This window comes from Prunus dulcis, chromosome 4 (genome assembly GCF_902201215.1).
Source record: "Prunus dulcis chromosome 4, ALMONDv2, whole genome shotgun sequence".
Classification (NCBI taxonomy): domain Eukaryota; kingdom Viridiplantae; phylum Streptophyta; class Magnoliopsida; order Rosales; family Rosaceae; genus Prunus; species Prunus dulcis.
In genome coordinates, this window is record NC_047653.1 from 16843320 (window position 1) to 16867418 (window position 24099).

The following is a 24099-nucleotide window of genomic DNA, read 5'->3' on the forward strand; positions in this document are numbered from 1 at the left end:
AGATGAACATCAATTGCATGTATTTAAGTATTTAATTTCCAAAAAGTATTTCATTGCTAAAAGTAGCAATCAATGAAAGAAAGCCAATAGGGACTAGAAATTCTTTTATTTATCCAAAAAATTTTGTTAGTAGATCATTTAGCAAGGAAATATGAAAAAGTGCAAATTATTTGTATCCTCATTCTTGTTTATTTTCAGATTGGGGCAGCGATTATATGGCCAATACTGGAGCCGTGTTTATTTATCCAAATTGTAGTTAATTGCATAATTTTTTTTCCATGTTAGTTTATTATATTCAAGAAAACGAAAGAGAAATGGGCCTCATTTTCATTTCTAGCCTAGGGCCACTCAAAAGTCAGGGCTGGCCCTGTCTCTAGAGTAAATACAGTGGTCTGCATGTAGGAAAGAATATGAGACTGCTTCCTTGATATCTGTTGATGACAAAATTATAGGAGATGACCTCGTGGTGTTCTTTTTATCTGGGGAACTTCTCTCTTTAGATAGCAATATCAAAAATTAGTTTGCCGGAGAGAAAGAAAAAAAGAAGAAGCCAACTAGCCACAAAAGAGAAGAAGAAAAAAATCACCAGATGACAAGAGAAAGAAGAAAACTGGCGGAGAGAAAGAAGAAAAAAAGAAAGAGAGGAGAGAAGGAAAGGAAAGAAAAAATAATAATAAAAAAAGAAAAAGGAAAGAGGAGAGAGAGAAGAGTGAATTCATGATGAAAATCGCACGATAAAAAATTCAATTCCGTAACGAATCCGCATTATTGGACTTCACAACTGAGAAGCGCCCTTAGATAAATGGGCTAGGCACACAAGTTGGGCTCAAATTATTAATACGTATACTTCAAAAATACACATCTTTACAAAATAGGGCCACACCTAAGGCTATATATAATGTCCTCATTATAGAATTCTTGAGGGCGAAGCTCCCCACAAGGACGGAGAATTGTAAGGAAAATGATTATCTTATTACTATTCAGCCCATAACTATTTTAGATAAATGGGCTAAGCACACCAATTGGACTGTTTGGGAGTCACCCATCAAACCTTTAATAAACACTGTATCATATCAGATCTTCCAGTTTCCCGCCATTGCAATTTCCCACCATTTTTTGTCTCTTTTTAAAACCGGTCATGAATAAATTTTTAATTATTAATTTATTGAGATAAAAGATCATTTTACGATTAAAATTCAAGTAGGGGCAAAATCGTAGTTTTACGAAATTGGTTTTTAAAAACCAGATTTTTCCCTCTCTCTGGGCGCGCTTCTCTCCTCACTCTCGACTCCAATCTCTCTCTCTTCGATTCTCTCTGCTCAGGTCACGGCAAGGGCCGGCGCTGGTCTTGTTCGAACCGGCTCGACCTCACCGTCCAAACTCACCAGTTTTCCCGGCCGGAAAACTCCAATCCTACCGGCCGTGACGACTGGTTTTCTCCGATTTTTCCCGGCGTCGCCACCGCGTTTCCAGCGAGCTTCTCCTTCGAACCAGGTATGGTTTCTCACCTATTCTTCAAGCTGTAGCTGCCTGTTGGGTAGGATTGGATCCAATTTTGCGTTTAGGGTTCCGTTTTGGAACCTAGGTTTTGGCCGGTTTCTCTCTCCACTCTTCTCTTCTGTAATTACGTTACCATTCTCTCTGCACGCTCGGAGCAATGATGGCAGAGACTCCCAAGAGAGCCCTGCAATCCCCTAAGAAATCTAAGCGTTTCAACCCCAAACCCTCGCCTTCTCTCACTACTCCAACTCCACAAACCCTGACCACTCCTCGCCGGTCGGCGCGCCGAGCCTTGCTACAGTCCGATTCCACCGCCCCTCAGAAACTCTTCGAAGATTCGACGAAGAAAACCTTGAGAAAAGATGCGACGGCTGGAACATTGAACTCCCAGCAAAATGATTCGCCCAAAACACGAAGAAAGGGGGAAATTCCAAAAACCCCAAAATCTGCTGGGAAGGGCAAGAAATCGAAGTGTAAAGAGGAGGGAAATTTGACTGAGGTTGAAGTTGCATTCTCTCCAGAGACGCCAGGGCAATCTGAGACTAAGAAGAGGAAGAGGGACGAGGAGAGCAAGGTAGTTACACGCTCGAGGGCATCGAAAAATGTCAACTTTGAGAAGAACAAGGCAGTATCAAGGAGACGGGTTTATTATAAGAAGGTTGTGTATGATGGGGGTGAATTTGAGGTCGGGGATAATGTTTATGTGAGGAGGAGAGAGGATGCAAGCTCGGATGACGAATTGGTTGAAGTGGATGAATGTAGGGTGTGCTTTAAGTCTGGGAAAGCTGTAATGATCGAGTGTGATGATTGTTTAGGTGGGTTCCATTTGAAATGCTTGAAACCTCCATTGAAGGAGGTTCCTGAAGGAGATTGGATATGTGGGTTTTGTGATGCTCGCAAATTGGGAAGGGAAGTCAAGCTTCCGACACCACCAGAAGGGAAGAAAAGGGTTAGAATGTTGAGGGAGAGGCTTCTCTCAAGCGATTTATGGGCTGCCCACATTGAAAGGTAGATGTTTAATTTGGTTTAATTTTGTTTATGGTGCAAGTGTGTGATGTTATTTTGGTTGTAATGTACGTGGCCTTGGTTTGTGCTTTTGAATTTGTGCAGTATATGGAAAGAAGTAGATGGTATCTATTGGTGTCGAGTACGTTGGTATATAATCCCGGAAGAGACTGTGGCTGGAAGACAACCTCATAATTTGAGGCGAGAAATTTATCGCACAAATGATTTTGCTGACATTGAGGTGATAGATGACATCTAATCGATTATTTGTCTACTAGAAGAATAAATGGTTATATAGCTGTGGTTGTTTTATCCCATAGAAATGTTCCCTTTCTGTTTGAATAAATTTGTTCATGACGGGACCTCCTTGTTTTTCCGCATGAAAGAAATCAGAATCACATGAAGAAATAGCGAGACGTCCTACTTGTTTTATTCAATTGTTCGTTTTGTATTTTCTAGTAAAGGATCCTTGCAATTCTTCTAAAAAAATGTAGTGAACCCTTGCAATTGTTAATTAGAGCAACCAAGCCAAAAACATTCATGGCATAGTTTTGGATCAGATATTATGGTGAAAAGAGGTATATCTTGCCATCCTTCAGTTTGTAACTGTAATATTTCATATATTTACAGATGGAGTCTATTCTTCGACATTGTTTTGTCATGAATCCCAAAGAATATGCCAAAGCGAATGAAGGGGATGATGTTTATTTGTGTGAATATGAATATGATATTCATTGGCACAGTTTCAAGCGTCTTGCTGAAATTGATAATGGTGAAGTGGTAAGCATTTCTGGAAATGAGACTCAGCATTTGAAAATTCTTCAAAAATTTCAAATGGATTAAATTGAGTTGAATTTATGCACTATTTGGTAGGATGATGATGGAGCTGAAAGCGATGAAGATTGGAAACTTAGCAAAGACCCAGGCTCTGATACAGAAGAAGAAATGGACTATGACGAGGAGAGCATAAAAAATATACTAGCCAAACCATCTAGAGCTCATGAGCTGGCTGCAGTATGGACACTATCTTCTAATTCTATCTCATACTTGTGGCTTTAGTTTGTTTACTTCCCCAAATTGAACTAGTCAATTCTGTATTTACAGAATTCACAGAAGGGGCGGTTCTTTGGACTTCAGAAGATAGGAGTTAAGAAAATCCCAGAGCATGTAAGATGCCACAAGCAGACTGATCTTGAAAGAGCAAAGGCAGCACTTCTGTTGGCATCATTGCCTAAGTCTTTACCTTGCAGGGATAAGTATGTGAGAATCAGTTCATTAAAGGTTTTCTTGATCTGCGTTACTGTAACATTGTAATCATGGAGACCTGCTTGTGTGCAGAGAAATGTTGGAGATAACTGCATTTATCAAAGATGCCATCTCTGATGATAAATGTCTGGGACGTTGCCTGTACATTCATGGTGTTCCTGGAACTGGCAAGGTACGGTCTGTGGTTGTGTTTATAAATAGGTAGCTACATTGTTTCAGATAGGCTGTAAATTTCATTTATGTACTTTTCATGGATAAAATGAGTTTTATTTATTCCTTTTGTAATATCTGTGTAACTGCAGACAATGAGTGTACTAGCAGTAATGAGGAATCTAAGAACTGAAGTTGATGCAGGAAGTATAAGACCCTACTCTTTTGTGGAGATAAATGGTCTAAAGTTGGCATCACCAGAGAATATTTATAGGGTAAACACTTATTTATATTTGATGTTCTATGCTTATCATGATGGCATGCATTGCTGCCTTGTAACACACGTGTTTGCACAGGTTATATATGAAGCATTAAGTGGGCACAGAGTTAATTGGAAGAAGGCTCTCCACTTGCTAAATGAACGATTTTCTGAAGGAAAGAAAATTGGCAAAGAGGATGACAAGCCTTGCATTCTTCTCATTGATGAACTTGATCTTCTTCTGACCAGAAACCAGTCGGTAACCCTTTTTTCTTCTATCAGTTGGTACCTTCTGCATTTTATGATGTGACTATTTTTTAATAACTATTCCAGTTTTGCGTTATATATAATATAGTTGTTACTACCCATGATCTTGAAATAGTCAAAATTACATACTTGTAGTGTTTTTTTGGTTTCAGGTTCTTTACAACATTCTTGACTGGCCTACTAAGCCACACTCAAAGTTAGTTGTAATAGGTGTGCTTTTATTTATTTTCAGTACGCATCCTCGTCAAATGATTTTTGTATTCTTTTATCTCATAACGAAATAGAAAAAACAATGATGATGACTATGAGATTGTTAATGATTGCATCATTAACTGTTTGTAATGAAATACATGTTCAGGCATAGCAAATACCATGGATCTTCCTGAGAAGTTGCTTCCTCGTATTTCAAGTCGTATGGGAATCGAAAGGCTTTGCTTTGGCCCCTATAATTACCAACAGCTTCAAGAGATAGTTTCTAGTCGTCTTAAAGGAATTAATGCCTTTAAAGAACAAGCTATAGAATATGCTTCAAGAAAGGTTAGCTGCATTTTAACTTCATAAAATTGATTTTCTTTTGTCTCTTTTCTAATAGTTATTATTTGGCCATAGTGGATGAGCGCATTGGAAACTCCATCTCTGATAGTATTTGAACATATATTCAGGTAGCAGCTATTTCAGGAGATGCCCGTCGTGCATTGGAGATATGCAGGCGTGCAGCAGAAATCACAGATTATCGATTTAAGAAGCTAATCTCAAATTCTAATAATGCTTTTGAAGGTATAGACTTCAACCACAACCCCTTTAAAGTTGGAAACTTGATTTGAACAATCCTTATTTTGTTAATGTTTTGGTAATCTGTCCTATTCTCCTTCCACTTCATTGAAACTGTATCACCGTAAGTTTCAATTGCTGGAATTATCTAGTAGACAGAAATATTTTTGTTTGGTTTTATTTCTGTCAATGGTCATGCACCCGCGGGAAAGATGTTTTCTGTTAGTCATATTTCACACTTTTTAGCTATTTCTTACGATTGATTGCTTTAATTTAATTCAGATTAATGACTAATTTTGGCTTTTAGTTTCCACTCACCACATCAACAGAACATAGAGTATATAAGTTAACCTTCCATGAACATCACTTGATATTGAGGTTTGACATGGCTCCATAGTGGGATTCCTCAGAATATTTACACTTTGTTCTGATGTGGTGCCAACTTGCCCAGTTGCATCTTTATTTAACATCATGGTGTAGACTATTGATGCATTATTTTGATTTGTTATTTAACATCATATTGATTCTAGTTTGTAACTTTTATTTTTTTGCTTTTGTTTTCAGTTTTTTGTTAGTGAAACATTTTACATTTTAGGATTACTTGAAAAATCCAGAATGCGTTCTGTCAAAGCAAGCTTTAAACTATACTTTGTAGAGAAATGTTCTCTTGCCAGACAATCTGGCAGCGTAAAATGCTTATGTTGCAAGAGTCTGAATTTAGGCCATTTATTGGGTTGGTTCTTGTCTTAGTGTGTTATCCAAATTCACAATCTAGCAACATAAGCATCATTAGAGTAGTTTAGAATATTACTTTTGTCCGGAAAAAAAAACATGGCCTTTCATTGGCAAAGAATCAACTGGTCCCATAATGAGAGTTTGTGTCATAGAAGAGCTGGTTTAAATATCAAATAATACATGTTTTGTTTTTTTGTTCTGTTTTTGGTATTGGTTTTGTTTCATTTTCTTTTATTTGAAAAAAATGAAAATTAAGCAGCCTTTAAACCAGTATTCTTTTTTGGTCAACCAAGGAATTAGAATTGTCAACTTCTCTTCTTTCCTGTATCCTGAAGTTTCAAAAGAATACTCTGTTACTACATTTGTATTATTAACCACCAGCATCTCATGTAGCTTAAACTCTATGTGCTTGCTTTGTTTAGGAGCGTTATTATCTTGCTTTGAGGCTTTAATTCTTGTCACTTACAAGATTTATATGTACCTGCTTTGCAGGAAAATCACTTGTTGGAATGGCAGAGGTTGAAGCAGCCATACAAGAAATGTTCCAGGCACCTCATATTCAAGTGAGTCAGATTATATGTTACAGTCATGATAAAAAATGATTTCTGTTGGTGAAACTTCTTTTATTTAAATGGTATGTTACATCTTGGAAGAGGTAATCAATACTCTTGAGTGAGGCATATGACGCAGTGATTACTACATTAGTATGCATTCCTAATATGAAATACATGAGATCCAGATAGCTACATAGTTTTTTGGTCGAGTAACAAAGATGAAAATGGTGTCAGTTGGAGTTTGCTAAATCTTATGAGTGCCATTCTTAAAAGGAGTAGCATGGGGAAAAATGGCTTTCAGGACCCAAATTATCTTTTAAAGTAGTGAATTTCTGCACTAGTAGCATTCAACTCCATACAACTTTAGCTGCATAAATTGTTATTGGGTTGAAAGGAAGTTTTGTTTATCTATGTTGTATCTGGAAGAACCAAAAAATTTAAATAAAAATGCTCTCTACCTTCTTCAGAGATATATTAATGCTAATTCTTTTCTTCGTTTTTTCCTGGCAGGTGATGAAAACTTCTTCCAGGCTGAGTAAAATATTTTTGACTGCCATGGTGTATGAACTCTACAAAACAGGAATGGGGGAAACTACTTTCGAAAAGGTGAACTTCTCAAGAATTTTCCTGAACAATGTGTGCATTTACTTTTTTTGTATCGTACATTCAGAGTAACTTCGGTTTAAATAATAGTATTTCAGTAACTTCGGTTTAAATAATAGTATTTCAGTAACTTCGGTTTAAATAATAGTATTTCAGTAACTTAGGTTTAAATAATAGTATTTCAGTAACTTCGGTTTAAATAATAGTATTTCACACTGGAGGTGATGATTATTTTTGGGCCGCAGGCTTGCATTGAAATGCTGACTAAAAGAATACTTATTGTTCTTGACTGCTATACTGCATCTCAACTACAAACCAGATTATTTTTATTACGGTTCACCAGTTTCTTTGATGCCTTCACTGTATCTAGCTCTGGAATTTTAAGATTAATTGATATGTAATAGTGTTTTCATTGAAGTTATGTTTTTCCTTGCAGTTGGCAATGACAGTCTCATGCCTCTGTACAAGCAACGGAGAAGCATTTCCTGGACATGACATGCTATTAAAAATTGGGTAAGACATGCGTTGAAACTAATAACTTGCTATATGCATGTGTAGAAACATAGTCTATTGATCTCCTCTGGTCTTTGTTGTCTTGTCAAATGGGAGTGTTCTGAACCTGAAGAGTGGCACTAGTTTTGGCTTTTGACTAAGAAAATATTGAGTGTTATATAAAATGACTGCTTTCATTTCTTTTGTACTTTGCACATACAATTTTAGGTGATGGCCCCTCTTCATTTTATGTTCTCTTTGATGCGGATGTCAGGTTTCTTTTTTAAATGGCTTTACTCTTATGATGTCCATTTTCGAGTGCTGTTATTTGTGTCTGCAATTGCCTCTCTGGAGAATAGTTAGTGAGAACGATTAGTGGTTAATTTCTGGAGTTGATAATAACTTTATATAAGCATGGATTATTTAATATCTGAATTGTACATTTTTGGCAGTTGTAAACTTGGGGAGTGCAGAATTGTTTTATGTGAATCGGGAGCAAAGCATAGGTTGCAGAAGCTGCAGCTCAATTTTCCAAGGTTAGTTTTCTGTCCAGCTCTTGACATCATCCCTCCCCCAAAACTTGTGATTTCTATTAGAATTCTGTTTAATCCAGCTACTTTGAACTTTGGTTTTTGATGGTTCACCCTTTCATGCAACTGCATTACCATCAGAAGAAAACCTTGGACTATTCTGTGACCTCATATGATTTTATGTCTCTTTCAGCGACGATGTCGCATTTGCACTCAAGGACAGCAAGGAGCTACCTTGGTTGGCCAAGTATCTATGATTCTTCTAGATTCAATCATTTTCGGTTCTTCATTCAAAAGAAGAGTTTTGACCCTCATTCTTCATTTGTTTCAATTGCTACCTTCTCGTCATAAATTTATGTCACTTCCAATTGAGATACCAACATCTTTATTTTCTTCCTAATAAATTATTGTATCACATTTGAGACTTTGAAATTTTAGCAGAACACACTTTAAGCATCTTTATTTATTTATTTTGGCGAAACATAATATGAAATAAACAATTAAAATCTAAACTTTATAAAATAAAATTATTAAAAAAAACTAATTAAAATCAAGTCTTGAAGGTTGAAACCGCGCGCTCGAGCAACCTGGTAAACTGTCAATTGCAGAAAAGAGTAGCTCCTTCCAAGCATTGAATTGCCATTATGCTATGATCCCTGCTAGAGTAGAATAAAAATTAGACTTAATTGAATTCCAATTAAAACAATAAAACTAAATAACATCTAACACTGTTAATAATAAAGTGAATGTGGGTGAGATGTGTTTCCGAAGTGAGGGAAACATACCATGACGGGCGGTGTTCCCGTCGTTAGGTTGGGTAAATTTCTGAACGAAGGCCCGAATACCATGTTTAGCGGTGATCCCGTATAGCTCAGGGGCTTGGTCAGATCGATTAAAAGGAGGAGAAGACAGAGTGGAATTGCATGCATGAATATTGATAGAAATAATGGAAGAGAATAAAAGGATGAAAATGAAGCAGCCATGTTGGATTGGGTGATGAAACTGCACTAGGATGTTTCTTCGTGAATGCGCCATGTCTTTTTGGAAGATTTATTTTGCCGACAGACAGCTCGATTGTATATATTTTTTATGCTACTGGTTTGTTTGTAGAAGCAGCAAGTTGGAGAGTGGGTTGGGGGCAATTACTTTAAGTGTAAAAAAATATTTTTAGTTATTGGAGTTAGGTTTGAAAACAATTTTGTTGACCGTAATTTCAATTGAGTGCTGCTATTTTCACCCCCTAATTCTATTTTGTATATATTTTATTTTAAAATTTTGGCTAAATTGTAACGGTTCTTCGACTATGACCCAACTTTAGTTTTCGTCCATCATGTTGCAAAATTGTTATAGTTGTCCCTCATGTTTAAAATTAGCTTGAATCATGAGAGAGTGGGAGGAGGGAGTGGGGACCGTGGGGTGGCTATGATGGGCAGTTGTCGAAGTCTAGTAGGTTAGTTAAGGGGTGGAGCTAGAATTCAACGTCTAGGAGCCATAACCTGAAATTTTATCATTGTTTCTTATTATTATCACCTTTCATTTATTATACATTTACTGAAAGAGATGTACAAGAAATTTCTTATAGTTTATTTAAAGTTAAGTCTCTATTAAGTGAAAGGTGGAAGTACAATTTTGCCATACAAGCACACATCACATGCACTCAAATTGGCATAATTAAGGAATATGACTTAATTTATTAACCACTACAAATGTGATGATGAAATTGGAAAAATGTTGAAACTTTGATAAGAAGGTAAAACATCACTCACTAACTGAGAAAGTGGGAAATACTTACAACAATACAATACAAATCGCAAGGCCTCGTTGGGTGTGATGGACTTCTTGACTTGGAAAATATTGTGTTACATGGAATTTGACAAGAAGTTTCAAATTTGAAATGACTAGTAGAGATTTCATTGGGTGGTGCCAAACATACTTTTTGTTCATTCATTTTCTCTTTTTCCTTTCCTCTTGACCTCCTCATCTTCCCATTCTCTTTGCTTTCCCTTCAGCATTGTCTCCTTCTTTGTTTCTTCAGCTCGTTTATGGCGTAATTCTATAACAAATCTTTGCAGATACCTATGTTAGAGTTTCTTTAATCCCGCATGATCTTCAGTGGAGGCGCACTAAAATTATCCTAATTTTAACGTTAAATTTCTCCATAATTGTATTGATTTCAGAAAAGACTAGCTCCACAGTCGATATCCACTTGGAAAAATTCCAAGCATTTCATTGCCATTATGCTATGATCCCTGCTAGAGTAGACTAAAAATTAGACTTAATTGAATTCCAATTAAAATAATTAAACTTAAATAACATCTAACCCTAATAATTTTTAGCTTTCCCCTCCAGCATCTAGTACGGCAATTAAAATAATATATATACTTTTTAAATATTAATAACAACCTCAAAAATCGTGCACTAAATTTGAATCTCAAATAATGAGACATCTACTTAACATATCATCAATATATATATTTTTTGTGTGGAGAAATTCTATGATTGCATTCATAATTCAGCCAAAAAAGCCACTAGCCACAAATGGCCAATACAAACTAGCCACAAAAGGGCCATTACAATAACGGAGCGGTCTAATATCAAAATTAAGACAATATGGCGTGTCTCCACTAACGATCAGGTAGGATCGAAGAAACTCTGACATAGGCATCCCAACTAAAATTGCAAACTTAGAATAAAAAAGAAGAAGATAGAGCTTGAAAAAACCAAGCCATAACAATACAAATAAAACTCTCACAAAGGAGAGATGAAAAGCTCTCACAAAGGAGAGATGAAAAACTCTCACAAAAGGAGAGGTGAAAACTACACCGAGAACCCAAAGAATCTCTGCAACTTATTCCAAACATAAAGAAATTGCAAAAAAGATGGTGGTGGAGATCCGACGTCGAAATGCATGTGAAGATCCGACGCGAGCCGCAGCCGCCTATAATGGTTGGATGAAAATCATAACAAAACTAAGACAAATAAGGAAAACTCTTTGTCTCTGAAAATGGGGGAAGAGGTGAAAGGAGGAAGAGAAGAGGGGAGGGGGGAAGAACAATGGCTTCCTCCTCCCCCTCAAAGTGGAAAAGGCTCTAAGAGTGTTTTTTGGGGGAAAGGGAGCTAGAGTAACATATCATCAATATTTAATTTGATTAAATTACCATGTGGCTTAATTAACATAAGAGTCATTAATTTTATCAAGAAAAATGAAATAAATTAATAGAAAGTTAACCAAACTCTTAATTAGGTATAAACCCAATTAACCTTTCCAATTGCACGCCCGAAAAGTAGTTCCACTGACTGATCGTAGGCTTCGGTGTGGCCCCATTTGGGATGAGTCTCACCTGTTTACTATTCAGGATTCTTATATATATTTTTTTCCTTCTGAACATGCCGGATTATTTATTTTGTGTTATTTTTGTCTGATCCATATTATTTTGTGACTCAAAAAACAACTCTGATTTTCTCAATTATTTGTATTAAACATGGGAGAGAGACGGGCTGGAAGTCCAGTCCATTTTTGTGAGGCCATGAAAACTAAAAGGTACACAAAATTGATCTCATCTTGATTTGAAATGGTCTTGAGCTCGGATTTTCAAAGAAAACAAAAAAAGTTCCTTTCAGAACTGTCTGTGGATTTAACAAAAAGAAAAAAAAAAAAAATCATCACTGCATTTTATTATTGCGTTGTGGAAGGCATCTGCTGCACATAGTCAACCAAGTCCACCCTCTTCTTTTTGACTGCATATGCGGTTCATAGTCACGCAAGGACAATATGCGGTCCCAATTGATGAAATCATGAAAATTGACTTGCTTATTGAAGATAATTCCACTTTGATCAAGGAAGAGAAAATTAGTGATAAGTTCCATGATGAAAAATATTTGACATAATTGTACCAATAGTCGCTGAATTTATACTCTATTTGTATTTGTTTCTTGAATTCGCAAAATGACTTTGGTAGTTCTTGAACTCCACTTCCGTTAGTAGTATTAGTTTTGGCGTCGTTTATGCTATTTTTGTTTTGGTTAAAATCAAGGGTAAAACCGTCTTTTTTGGGTGGTGGTTTTTGTTCCACCCTTCTCAACTCCTTTGCAGCCCCCACTGAAATTTACCTTAAATTCCAAATGACCTTTTTATAATCTAATGCAGATGCTAAACTCGATTACATTTTTGTAAAAAGATTCTCTCTTTTTTTTTTTTTTTGTTTTTTTCACAGCGGGAATACCATTTCAAATACTTTTTTTTAAAAAAAAAAAAAAAGAAAAAGAAAAATTGAAAAAAATAACACATTCCCCCTACTTCGCACTGTCTCCCCTTGCCTCTCTCTCTCTCTCTCTCTCTCTCTCTCTCTCTCTCTCTCTCCAAAATTGCCTGATCTCTTGAGTTTGATAGATTTTTATAAACTTCTATAAATTCAAAATAGTGATGGATCATTACGTTCGATGTTTGATGTTTGAGATGGTAGTAAAGACATTGACGTTGGGGATGGTAGAGGCATCAATGGTGATGGGAAGATGGGAAGAGTGGTGGTAATGATCATATCAAGTATTGGCGAAAATGGTGGAGGGGTGGTGATGGCATCAATGGTGGCGGCGGTGGCGGCGGCATGGGTGGGGTGGTAGTGGCAATGGTGGTGGTGGTGACACGGTGGTGAAATTGTGGTGGCCATGACAAGATGGTGGTAGTAAAGGTGGTGAAATCATGTCTTGAGAATATAAAAAATTATATCTATCAAAATCTTTGGGGGAAAGCAAAGATTTGTCATGGCCTAAACTAAGTCTAAAATCAATCGGTCAACAGAGTGTAGTCTAGTGGAAAAGGACCTTGATTGCATACCAGAGGTCTCAAGTTCAAACTCCCATGGTATTTTATTTATGTGTGTGAATTTAGACTATCGCTTGTACTACATAAAGTATAAAATCAATCGAAATCCACCACCCTAAACCATAAACCCTCGCATGGGGTTTGTTCCCTGGGAAGGTTTTAATGAGGCCACTGTATCGTGTCACTCTATGCACGCTTTCGACTTTTCTAATACACTCAAACTTTCATAGAGTATTTTAAAGTCATGATTGAATACCTCCAAATGTGAATGAACTTTAAAAAGTCCAGATTGAATACACTCATAATTTTATTGACTTTTATAAAATCGTGATTGAATACACATGGACCTTAAAATTTTCAAAAATTCTTTAAACTTCTAATTGAATACACTCCCCACAATAGTTAAGAGTGAGTAAGCTTCAAAATATGGTTACAAGTCATATTTAACCCCACAAAATGACGGAAAATTCGAACCGATCGCGAGTAGACACCATGACTAATACTGCTAACTTGCAAATTCAATGAAATACAAATCAGTTGTAAGTGAGGTACTATTGCTACATTTGCTTTCCACTCCACAAACAATATTTAATTGTTTTCTAAAACATCAATGTTGTTGCTGCCAAATCCTCTTTCTTTATTTTAATATTTTTTTCTGTGTGAACCCAAGCCAATAAAGGTTGGTGAACATCCCATTAAAATTCTCTCCGAACGTGTTTCAGTATTTGACAGTCGAAGAAGGCTACACCAGTTCGATTGCTCCCAAATTTGAATACGTTATGGTAAACATCCGTGAGAACAACTTTCATGTAGGAGCCAACTTCATTTGAGCAATGGAAGTTGCATTTCAAACACATCCAATCTGACTGGTTATGAGCTAGTAAGTTTGGCCATGTTTTGGTTGAGCCATATGGGAGGTATTGGCCACACATCTTAGTCAGAAGTGTTACCATAATTGGCTTTAAAAATATATATGTGCTCCACTATTATTTGACTCTAGCTTGACAACGACAGTATTTGGAGTCAATTAAACTTTGAAATAAGAGTTTCGTTCCTCCCATTCAGTTCTCTTCTTGAGGAGAAATACTTATGTATAACGAAAATAATAAAACAGTGCTATCTCCGTTTCATATAAGTTTTTCTGCTTCTTGAGAGAAAGCCAATGAAATTTGCATTGGAAGTCTCTCTTTGACGTAGTGATTGGTTTTTTTTACCACTTTCTCACTTTGCAGGAGATGTTCAGTGTGGGGCCTAGGAAAATTTGTAAATTTATATTGTGCGGTTGGTATTTTTACCACTTTCTCAGTTTGTAGGAGATGTTCGGTGTGGGGGCAAAAGAAAAAGAAAGTACGCTTGTTAGTTGCATTGCTTCTAACTCTTATAAATTTTCTCTATTTAATCTAAACACAAACCGGTGGGCAAATGGCAAATACACCACGAAACATGCTAGTATTGAAGATCCCCTACCACCAAATGGCTCATGTCCTCCTTTTCATCCTCTTATTCTCTTCCATTTTATCCACAAATCATGCATGCAATCAATCTCAAAGCAGCTCTCTTTTGTCTTTTGCCCTCTCACTGTCTTCTCCTTCTTCGAACTGGACTTCCATTGATTGTTGCCATTGGGAGGGCATCACCTGTGATCACGACGGTTGGGTCACACATTTGGACTTACCCTCCAGATCAGGGCTCAATCTCAAAGGAGGTGTTTTTCCCTCAATTGAAAATCTCACTCATCTCACCTACTTGAATCTCTCTCACAATTCACTCTATGGTTCACTTGAATCTGGTTTCTTCTTATCCTTGAATCGTCTTGAGATCCTTGACTTGAGTTCTAACTTTTTTTTCGGAGAGCTACCGTCTTTTATACCATCCAACACTCGCATGGTGGACTTGTCCAACAATCACTTCCATGGTGCAATTCCATCTTCATTCTTCCGACGAGCTAGGAATTTGACTAGTTTTAGTGTCAGGAACAACACCTTCTCAGGTTCTATCCCATCCTCTATTTGTCTTCATTCTTCTCCCCTGATCAGGCTGTTGGATTTTTCCTTCAATGAATTCAGCAGCAATATTCCTGCTGGACTAGGGAAGTGTGCCAAACTGCAAGTTTTTCGTGCTGGTTACAATAGCCTCTCAGGATCACTTCCAGAAGATATCTATAATGCTACCACACTTGAAGAAATAACATTACCTAGTAATGCGATTCGTGGAGACATTAAGGAGGAAATTGTCAACCTCACCAACCTTACAATCCTTGATCTCTATCTCAATGAATTCAGTGGCATGCTCCCGATGAATATTGGGAAGCTCTCCAAATTGAAATTCATGCTTCTTCATTCAAACAATCTAAAAGGTTCTCTGCCCCCTTCTTTGGTGAATTGCACAAACCTTGAACAATTGAACCTCGGATCAAACAATTTAGAAGGAAACCTCTCCATGCTTGATTTCTCCAAACTCAGTCGCCTTAGTAAACTTGACGTTGTGAGTAATCACTTCGCCGGTGTCTTCCCAACTAGCCTTTACTCATGCAAGTCCCTGAAAGCACTTCGATTGAGCTTAAATGACTTAGATGGACGAATAGAGCCTGAGATTCTTTCATTGAAATCCCTGTCCTTCCTCTCGCTTTCTGGGAGCAGATTGTCCAATATCACAGGGGCAATGAATATATTGATGCGCTGCAAAAGTCTCAAAGTGCTTATACTTTCAAACAATTTTGTAGGTGAAGAAATGCCAAATGGTGATGGCATGGTTGATGTTGATGGATTCCAAAATCTTGGTATTTTGTCTTTTCGTGGTTGTGAGCTCACTGGTTCATTACCTGTATGGTTATCCAAACTAAAGAAGCTAGAGGTTTTGGATATGTCCTTTAACAGAATCACAGGCTCAGTTCCGAGTTGGTTGGGGACTTCTCCAAGCCTTTTTCACATAAACTTGGGCAACAACCGAATTTCAGGTGAACTTCCAAAGCAATTCTGCGAATTACCAATGTTGGTATCTGAACAAACTGCAGCTCAAGTAGAGCATACGTATCTTGAACTACCTTTCTTCGTCAAACCTGCGGGTGATGCATACATTTTGCAGTACAGTTCTCTCTCTTTCTTTCCACCAGCAATATACCTATACAATAATAGCATCAATGGGAGTATACCAACCGAGATCAGCCAATTGATCCTTCTTCGTACATTAGATCTTAGCCACAACAATGTCGGTGGAAACATTCCAGACGAAATCTCCAGCCTGAAAATGTTGGAGACGTTGGATCTTTCAATGAACCACTTGTCTGGAGAAATCCCCGCATCATTGACAAGCCTTAATTTCTTGTCCACATTGAACGTATCGTATAATGATCTCGAAGGGCCAATACCAAAAGGCACTCAGCTCCAAGGCTTTGATGTCTCTGCATTTGAGGGGAATCCAAAACTTTGTGGTGCCCCTCTTTGGAATGATTGTCCACTAATTAACGGTAACAGCCAAGATGTGGAGACTGAGCATCAAATTCCATGGTTTCGTATTTCTGTTGTGCTTGGCTTCATCGTAGGATTTGGCGGATTTTGTGGTCCTTTAATGCTTAAGAAGACATGGAGAGATGCATATTTCCAATTCCTAAACAATGTACAAGTAGGATCTATGCGATGAGAAAAGTGCGTGCATGACATGATAGGCTCTGTGATCGTAAGGATGCAGAGAGCTTAAAAACTAGATTTTAAGTACTTTTATATTCTGTAATTTCAGCTTTTATCTTTTGGCTAATGTAAGACACAACTTTTTCTCATATTATTTGTTTAGGCCTGATTTCGTCTTGCGCCAAAATATCGCTATGGGAAATGCCAAAATATCACATTTGGGGACCTTCTCCCTTTTGTTTTCCCAGTTTACAATTGCATGATTTTTGGTAATTAACTACTCATTTCATGTTGCCCCCATCTGTTTAATCCAGCTACTTTGAACTTTGGTTTTTGATGGTTCACCCTTTCATGCAACTGCATTACCATCAGAAGAAAACCTTGGACTATTCTGTGACCTCATATGATTTTATGTCTCTCTTTCAGTGACGATATCGCATTTGCACTCAAGGACAGCAAGGAGCTACCTTGGTTGGCCAAGTATCTATGATTCTTCTAGATTCAATCATTTTCATTCTTCATTCAAAAGAAGAGTTTTGACCCTCATTCTTCATTTGTTTCACACTTTAAGCATCTTTATTTATTTTGGTGAAACATATATAACTGATGGTATGAGCTTAGCATAATATGAAATAAACCAATTAAAATCTAAACTTATCTAATTAAAATGAAGTCTTGAAAGTTGAAACTGCGCGCGCGAGCAACCTGGTAAACTGTCAATTGCAGAAAAGACTAGCTCCTTCCAAGCATTGAATTGCCAGTATGCTATGATCCCTGCTAGAGTGGAATAAAAATTAGACTTAATTGAATTCCAATTAAAACAATAAAACTAAATAACACCTAACCCTGTTAATAATAAAGTGAATGTGGGTGAGATGTGTTTCCCAAGTGAGGGAAACATACCACCACCGGCGGTGTTCCCACTTCCTGTGTACATGTACTTATGTTCCTTGGGGACCCGAACGAAGGCCTGAATACCATGTTTAGCGGTGATCCCGAATATCTCAGGGGCTAGGTCAGATCGATTAAAAGGAGGAGGAGAAGACAGTGGAATTGCATGCATGAATATTGATAGAAATAATGGAAGAGAATAAAAGGATGAAAATGAAACAGCCATGTTGGATTGGGTGATGAAACTGCACTAGCATGTTTCTTCGTGAATGTGCCATGTCTTTTTGGAAGATTTATATTGCCGACAGACAGCTCGATTGTATATATTTTTTTGGGGTTCTTAGATCTAGGTCCAAAACGATTAGCTGTCATTGGATTTAGTCCACGCGTTTTTGGTTTAAGATGTAGGTCCTTTGACTTTTATTACTCTTTTTATTGTGTCGATTTTACTCTTTGAGGTACATAAGGAAAACATTGAAAATCTAAATTTAATGAATTATTTACTTGTAATTAAATTTCAGGTTTTTAATTTGGAATTCTTTCATTGATAATATTTACCTAATATATGGGTAAAATACAAATTAATCAATTGAAGTAAAGGCCCACATATTATACTAATCAATTAGGCAAGCACCCACATTAAATTATGTACCTAACATACAGGTAAATAGTGTTCTTATTAGCAACGAAAAAAACTTAGTGATAAATCGTGTTACCTATAAGTCATGAACATAAATTAGAATACTACCTATAAGTTAGGAACATAAAATAGAAGACTACCTATAAGTCAGATACAAAAATAGACAAATAAAATTGTATGTTACCTATAAAAAGTGTACATAAAATACTATTATTCATTGTCTAAAATAGGAAAAAACAAATATATACCTATGCAATAGGCAATATGACTATACCTACACCATAGGATAATTTATCTACAAGAGTACGTATTTACTATACCTCTACCATAGGGCAAAAAAAATAAAAATAATGGCATATAAATTCTCATCTTACTCATTTTAGACAATAGGGATATAATATGAACAAAAAAATTTAAATACAAATCAGTTAAATACAAAAGTTTGAATCAACATGTCAAAGATGGAATGTAATCTAGTCAAGAGACTTGTATCAATAAACAATAATTCGAGGACTAGACCCAATTATTGGTTGGATTTTTGGACCTCTATCAAATTTTCTATATTTTTTTTTATGCTACTGGTTTGTATGTAGAAGCAGCAAGTTGGAGAGTGGGTTGGGGGCAATTACTTTAAGTATAAAAAAATATTTTTAGTTATTGGAGTTAGGTTTGAAAATAATTTTGTTGACCGTAATTTTAATTGAGTGCTACTATTTTCACCCCTTAATTCTATTTCTGTATATACCTTATTTTAAAATTTTGGCTAAATTGTAACGGTTCTTCGACTATGACCCAACTTCAGTTTTTGTCCCTCATGTTGCAAAATTGTTATGATCATCCCTCATGTTTAAAATTAGCTTGAATCATGAGAGAGTGGAAGGATGGGGACCGTGGGTGGCTATGATGGGCAGTTGTTGAAGTCTAGTAGTTTGGTTAAGGGGCGGAGCCAGAATTCAATGTCTGGGAGCCATAAGATGAAATTTTATCATTCTTTCTTATTATTATTACCTTCCATTCATTATACATATACTGAAAGATATGTACAAGAAATTTCTTATAGTTTTATTTAAAGTTAAGTCTTTATCAAGTAAAAGGTGAAAGTACAATTTTACCCATGCAAGCACGCATCGCATGCACTCAAATTGACATAATTGAGGAATATGACTTAATTTATTAACCACTACAAATGCGATGATGAAATTGGAAAAAGTAGAATAATAAAAACAATGTTTTTTTATCGTTAATTTAAACCCAATAAAAATGTTGAAACTTTGATAAGAAGGTAAAACATCACCGAGAAAGTGGAAAACACTTACAACAATATAATACAAATCGCAAGGCCTCGTTGGGTGTGATGGACTTGTTGACTTGGAAAATATTGTGTTACAGGGAATTTGACAAGAAGTTTCAAATTTGAAATGACTTAAAAGAGATTTCATTGGGTGGTGCCAAACATACTTTTTGTCCATTCTTTTTCTCTTTTTCCTTTCCTCTTGACCTCCTCATCTTCCCATTCTCTTTACTTTCCCTTCAACATTGTCTCCTTCTCTGTTTCTTCAGCTCATTTATGGCGTAATTGCTAAAATATGAATATGGTTTGAATGTATTAGGTTGAGTTTTATTCTTCTCCATAAGGAGGTATATATAAGAGTTTACATGTACTATACAAGGAATTAGATACAGTAAAGAATTAGGAAAGTATCTCCTAATTATACAATGATTTATCAACTATATAAAAATAGGAAAGTAAATTCCTTAATTAATCAAGGAAGTAAATCTCCTTGATTAATTAGGAGACTCAAGTCAACACTTCTCCTTAAATTGGTGCATATATGTCACCAATGCCCAACTTGGTAAGTGAGTCATAAAATACTCTTCCACAAACAGCTTTGGTTAAGATATCTGCCAACTGATCTTCTGATTTTACAAATGGTAGGCGGATGATCTTCTTCTCAAGTTTTTCTTTGATAAAATGTCTATCCACCTCAACATTTTAGTTCGATCATGTTGAACTGGATAATGGGCAATATCGATGGCTGACTTGTTATCACAATGTAACTTTCATTGACTTTTCTGGCTTGAACCCCAATTATGTTAATAGTCTTCTTATCCATAGTAATTCACAAATTCCTTGAGCCATTCCTCGATACTCTGCTTCAGCACTAGATCGAGAAACTACTTTTTGTTTCTTACTCCGCCAAGTGACTAGATTACCTCCCACAAAAGTGAAGTAACCTGAAGTAGAACGTCTGTCAGTAATGGAGCCAGCCCAATCAACATCTGTATATCCAACAACTTCGAGATCTCTATTTTTGGAGAACGTTAACCCTTTCCTAGGTGCTGACTTTAAGTATCTTAAGATCCGATCAACTGCATTCCTATGGGACACACAGGGTGAATGCATAAACTGACTAACCACACTTACAGCATATGGAATATCTGGTCTTATGTGAGCTAAATATATCAACCTTTCAACAAGGCGTTGATACTGTTCCTTATTGGTTGGTTCTTGATCCATGTCTTCACATAACTTGTGATTCATCTCGATGGGTGTATCAACAGATTTGCATCCAAGCATTCCTGTTTCAGTGAGTAGATCTAATACATACTTCATTTGAGAAAGAAATATACCAGTTGTGGACCTGGCTACTTCAATTTCTAGAAAGTACTTCAGATCACCTAAATCTTTCATCTCAAATTCCTGAGACAAATACTTCTACAGTTTCAGTTGCTTTCCTGTGTCGTTTCCAGTTACGATTATGTCATCCACATAAACAATCAATGTAGTAAGTCTTCTTCCATCATGCTTCAAGAAAAAAATGTGATCTGCATTACTCTGTATGTATCCAAAATTCTTCATGGATTTAGTGAATCTGCCGAACCATGCCCTAGGGGATTGCTTTAACCTATACAATGACTTTTTGAGCTTGCAAACTTGATTCTCCTTGTCACAAGCTAAGTTACATCTTGGTGGCAAGTCCATATATACCTTTTCTTCCAAGTTTCCATGTAAGAAATTATTTTTGACATTAAATTGATGTAATGGTCAATCGAGATTTGCTGCTAGAGACAGAAGGACTCTGATAGTTTTTATCAGCTTGATGCCCAAAAGAATTGGTTGATTTATCATCTTGATGTGAAGTCAGCATTCTTGAATGGAGTGCTAGAAGAAGAGGTTTATGTTGAGCAACCCCAAGGTTTTCTTGTTGAAGGGGGAGAAGACGAAGTTTACAAGTTGAAAAAGGCTCTTTATGGGCTAAAGCAGGCGCCCTGGACTTGGTATGCTAAAATTGATAAGTATTTTTCATATAGTGGTTTTCAAAAGAGCCAAAGTGAGCCCACACTTTACATCTTAAAGAAGGGAGCTTCTATTCTTATTGTTTCACTGTATGTTGATGATTTGATCTTTACGGGCAATGATGAACACTTGATCCAACAGTTCAAGAAAGATATGATGAGCACCTATGAGATGAGTGATCTGGGATTACTTCATTATTTTTTGGGAATTGAAGTTTCTCAAACTGAAAATGGGATCTTCATTTCTCAAAAGAAATATGCTGAAAATATTCTCAAGAAGTTAAATTTGCTAGGCTGCAAATAAGTGGCTACTCCTTTGATAGCAAATGAGAAAATGAGGAAGTTTGATGGTGCAAAGAAGGCAGATGCTAAGAAGTACAGAAGTTTGGTTGGTAGTTTTTTGTATCTTACGGCAACTAGACCAGATATTATGTTTGCTGCAAGTTTACTTTCACGTTATATGCAAGAGCCAACTCAGATTCATTTTAGAGCTGCATAAAGGGTGTTGAGATACTTGCAAGGCACACTTGATTATGGAATTTTGTTTACAGCAGTAGAAAAATCAAGGCTTATTGGTTACACAAACAGTGATTGGGCAGGATGTCTTGACAATATGAAGAGCACGTCAGCCTATGTTTTTTCACTTGGTTCCGGCATATGTTCATGGCACTACTACATTTTAACCTTTGCGCGACGAATAAAAAAACGTCGCGCAAAGTCTCATTTAGTCGCACTAACTTCACCGCGACAAACAATTCGTCGCGCACAATCCGTCGCGCAAAGATCGTGAAGAAAGCCTTTGCGCGACCAAGTAAACCACTTCGTCGCGCAATAATGTGCGACGTGTAAACCATCGTTGCACCAAAGATATGGAGACGAAACAACTATTCGTCGCATAAAATTTGCGCGACGAAGACTTATTCGGCGCACTTATATTTGCGCGACGGCGAGAAAACGAAAAACAATTCGTCGCGCAAAACTTGTTGCGGAGACTTCTGTTCGCCGCAGAACAATTCGGCGCGATGAGAAAGTTTTCGTCGCTCATATGTTTGCGCGACGAAAACGTTCTCATCGCGCAAAACTTGTTTGCGCGACGAATAGCCTTCGTCGCGCAAAATATGTTTGAGCGACGGATACATTTCGTCGCCCAAAACGTGTTTGCGAGACGCATGTATTCGTCGCGCAAGAATTAAAAGTAAAAAAAGTTGAATTTTTAATTTTTATTTTTTGTCACTTTTGGGTTTGCGCGACGAAAAATGTGCCGTCGCGCAAAAATAATTTGACATTTTTTTTTTTTTGTAATTTTTTTATTTTTTATTTTAAATAAAATTGGTTATTTTTTTATTGATTAAACAATGAAATTGCAATAAAAATAAATTAGAATAAAATTTTGTTATAAAATAAGATAAATGTATTACAAATAAAATAAATGTTTATGATGAAAATAAATACACTAATCAAATAATGAATCAAAATCAACCGTGTCGTCGCCAGGATGCGGCTCGGAGGTCTGGGCATTCATCGGGGCAGTGGTCTGATGGGGCTGCGCGGGATGGACGGGCGCGGAAGTCGGCGCATCAAAACGCGGGACTGGAATGCCGGACTGTACGAGGGACTGCATAATGACCGACATCTGGCTCCGAAGAGTGGCCATCTCTGACATCTGGCTCCGAAGAGTGGCCACCTCTGCTGTCAAAGCAGTGACCTGACTGCTTGACCGCGACGATGAACGAGGTCTAGGTTCCCTCCGCCGGGCATTCCCCATCCCTCGACAATATGTCCCCGGCCTCCTCCCGAGAGTCTGATCCAACGTCTCCGTCAAGATCTGAAATCCAGCATCCTGTGGAGGAGCCACAGACTCGATCGGAGTCTCGGGAGGAAGCTGGGAGGCGGACTCCTGAAGAACCAACTGGCTCCTCTCCACCATCGTCGTCTGTTGAACATAACATAAAATATAAATTAAAACATGCATATAAATTGAATGCGTAACATAAGAATTAAAATTAAATAATACTTACATGAAGGGACTCGGCCAACTCATTCCCGGGTCGAACATAAACGGCACCAAAGACGTCGATCTCTGGGAACTTGGACCCCTCCTAAATTGAACAAAAGAAAAAAAATATTAGTATGAAAAAAATAAATTCATAAAAATGATATTAAAAATGAAATAAAAATTTTGTGATTATTACCCGACGACGTGCATCCATCCTGTACGAAAAGGGTCTGGAGCCGGAATGGTGGAGAAGGGTCTTCTTCTTCCTATTACCCTTATTCACTTGGGCTTTATTCTGTTATACAAAAAATGAAACGAATTAGTTAAAATATAAAAAAATTAAATAATAATGAAATACAAAAATAAAATAAACATTAATAAGTAATAAGTAATAATTACACAAATATAGTTGAAAAAATACCGCAAATTCGGGCGCTTGAAAATGAGCGCAGAGCCACTCCCAACTATCCTCCCGCCCCTCAAGCTCCTTCGGGCAACCCTCCTGAAGAGCGACTTGCGGATCATCATATGCCTGAAAATGGTGGTGCAAGTCGCTCTTCCACTGCTTGTACCTCTCAGCGAAGAGTCTGTTGACGTACGTCAACGACTCTTCGTCGAGATCCTCCAAGTTATAGTTCGTCTGCAATCAATTAATTAGATACGTTAAGTAATAGAAATATACAAAATTTTAAAGA

The 24099-nt window shown here is 36.9% G+C and overlaps 3 protein-coding genes and 1 non-coding gene across 4 annotated transcripts; 3 read left to right on the forward strand and 1 right to left on the reverse strand.

Moving 5' to 3' along the window:
• The first annotated feature begins 1255 nt into the window (after positions 1-1255).
• Positions 1256-8588, forward strand: LOC117626553 (origin of replication complex subunit 1A-like). The gene is made up of 16 exons (XM_034358289.1): positions 1256-2508; positions 2611-2746; positions 3136-3285; positions 3379-3519; positions 3610-3761; positions 3844-3943; positions 4074-4196; positions 4278-4439; positions 4600-4657; positions 4806-4984; positions 5110-5224; positions 6446-6516; positions 7018-7113; positions 7547-7623; positions 8055-8138; positions 8326-8588. The coding sequence occupies exons 1-16, from the start codon at positions 1658-1660 to the stop codon at positions 8387-8389; spliced, it is 2559 nt and encodes an 852-aa protein (XP_034214180.1). The 5' UTR covers positions 1256-1657; the 3' UTR covers positions 8390-8588.
• On the forward strand, positions 3193-3270 carry LOC117626832. The gene has a single exon (XR_004585651.1). It is a non-coding gene; the product is annotated as a small nucleolar RNA snoR28 (small nucleolar RNA).
• Positions 8589-14397: 5809 nt separating the features above from the next.
• Positions 14398-16610, forward strand: LOC117625522 (receptor-like protein 3). The gene is given in 2 exon segments (XM_034357063.1): positions 14398-16573; positions 16576-16610. Coding segments are annotated over 2 exon segments (2211 nt in total).
• A 3590-nt stretch (positions 16611-20200) lies between these two features.
• Positions 20201-20803, reverse strand: LOC117625523 (secreted RxLR effector protein 161-like). Its single transcript, XM_034357064.1, has one exon. The coding sequence runs from the start codon at positions 20801-20803 to the stop codon at positions 20201-20203; it is 603 nt and encodes a 200-aa protein (XP_034212955.1).
• Positions 20804-24099: the final 3296 nt, after the last annotated feature.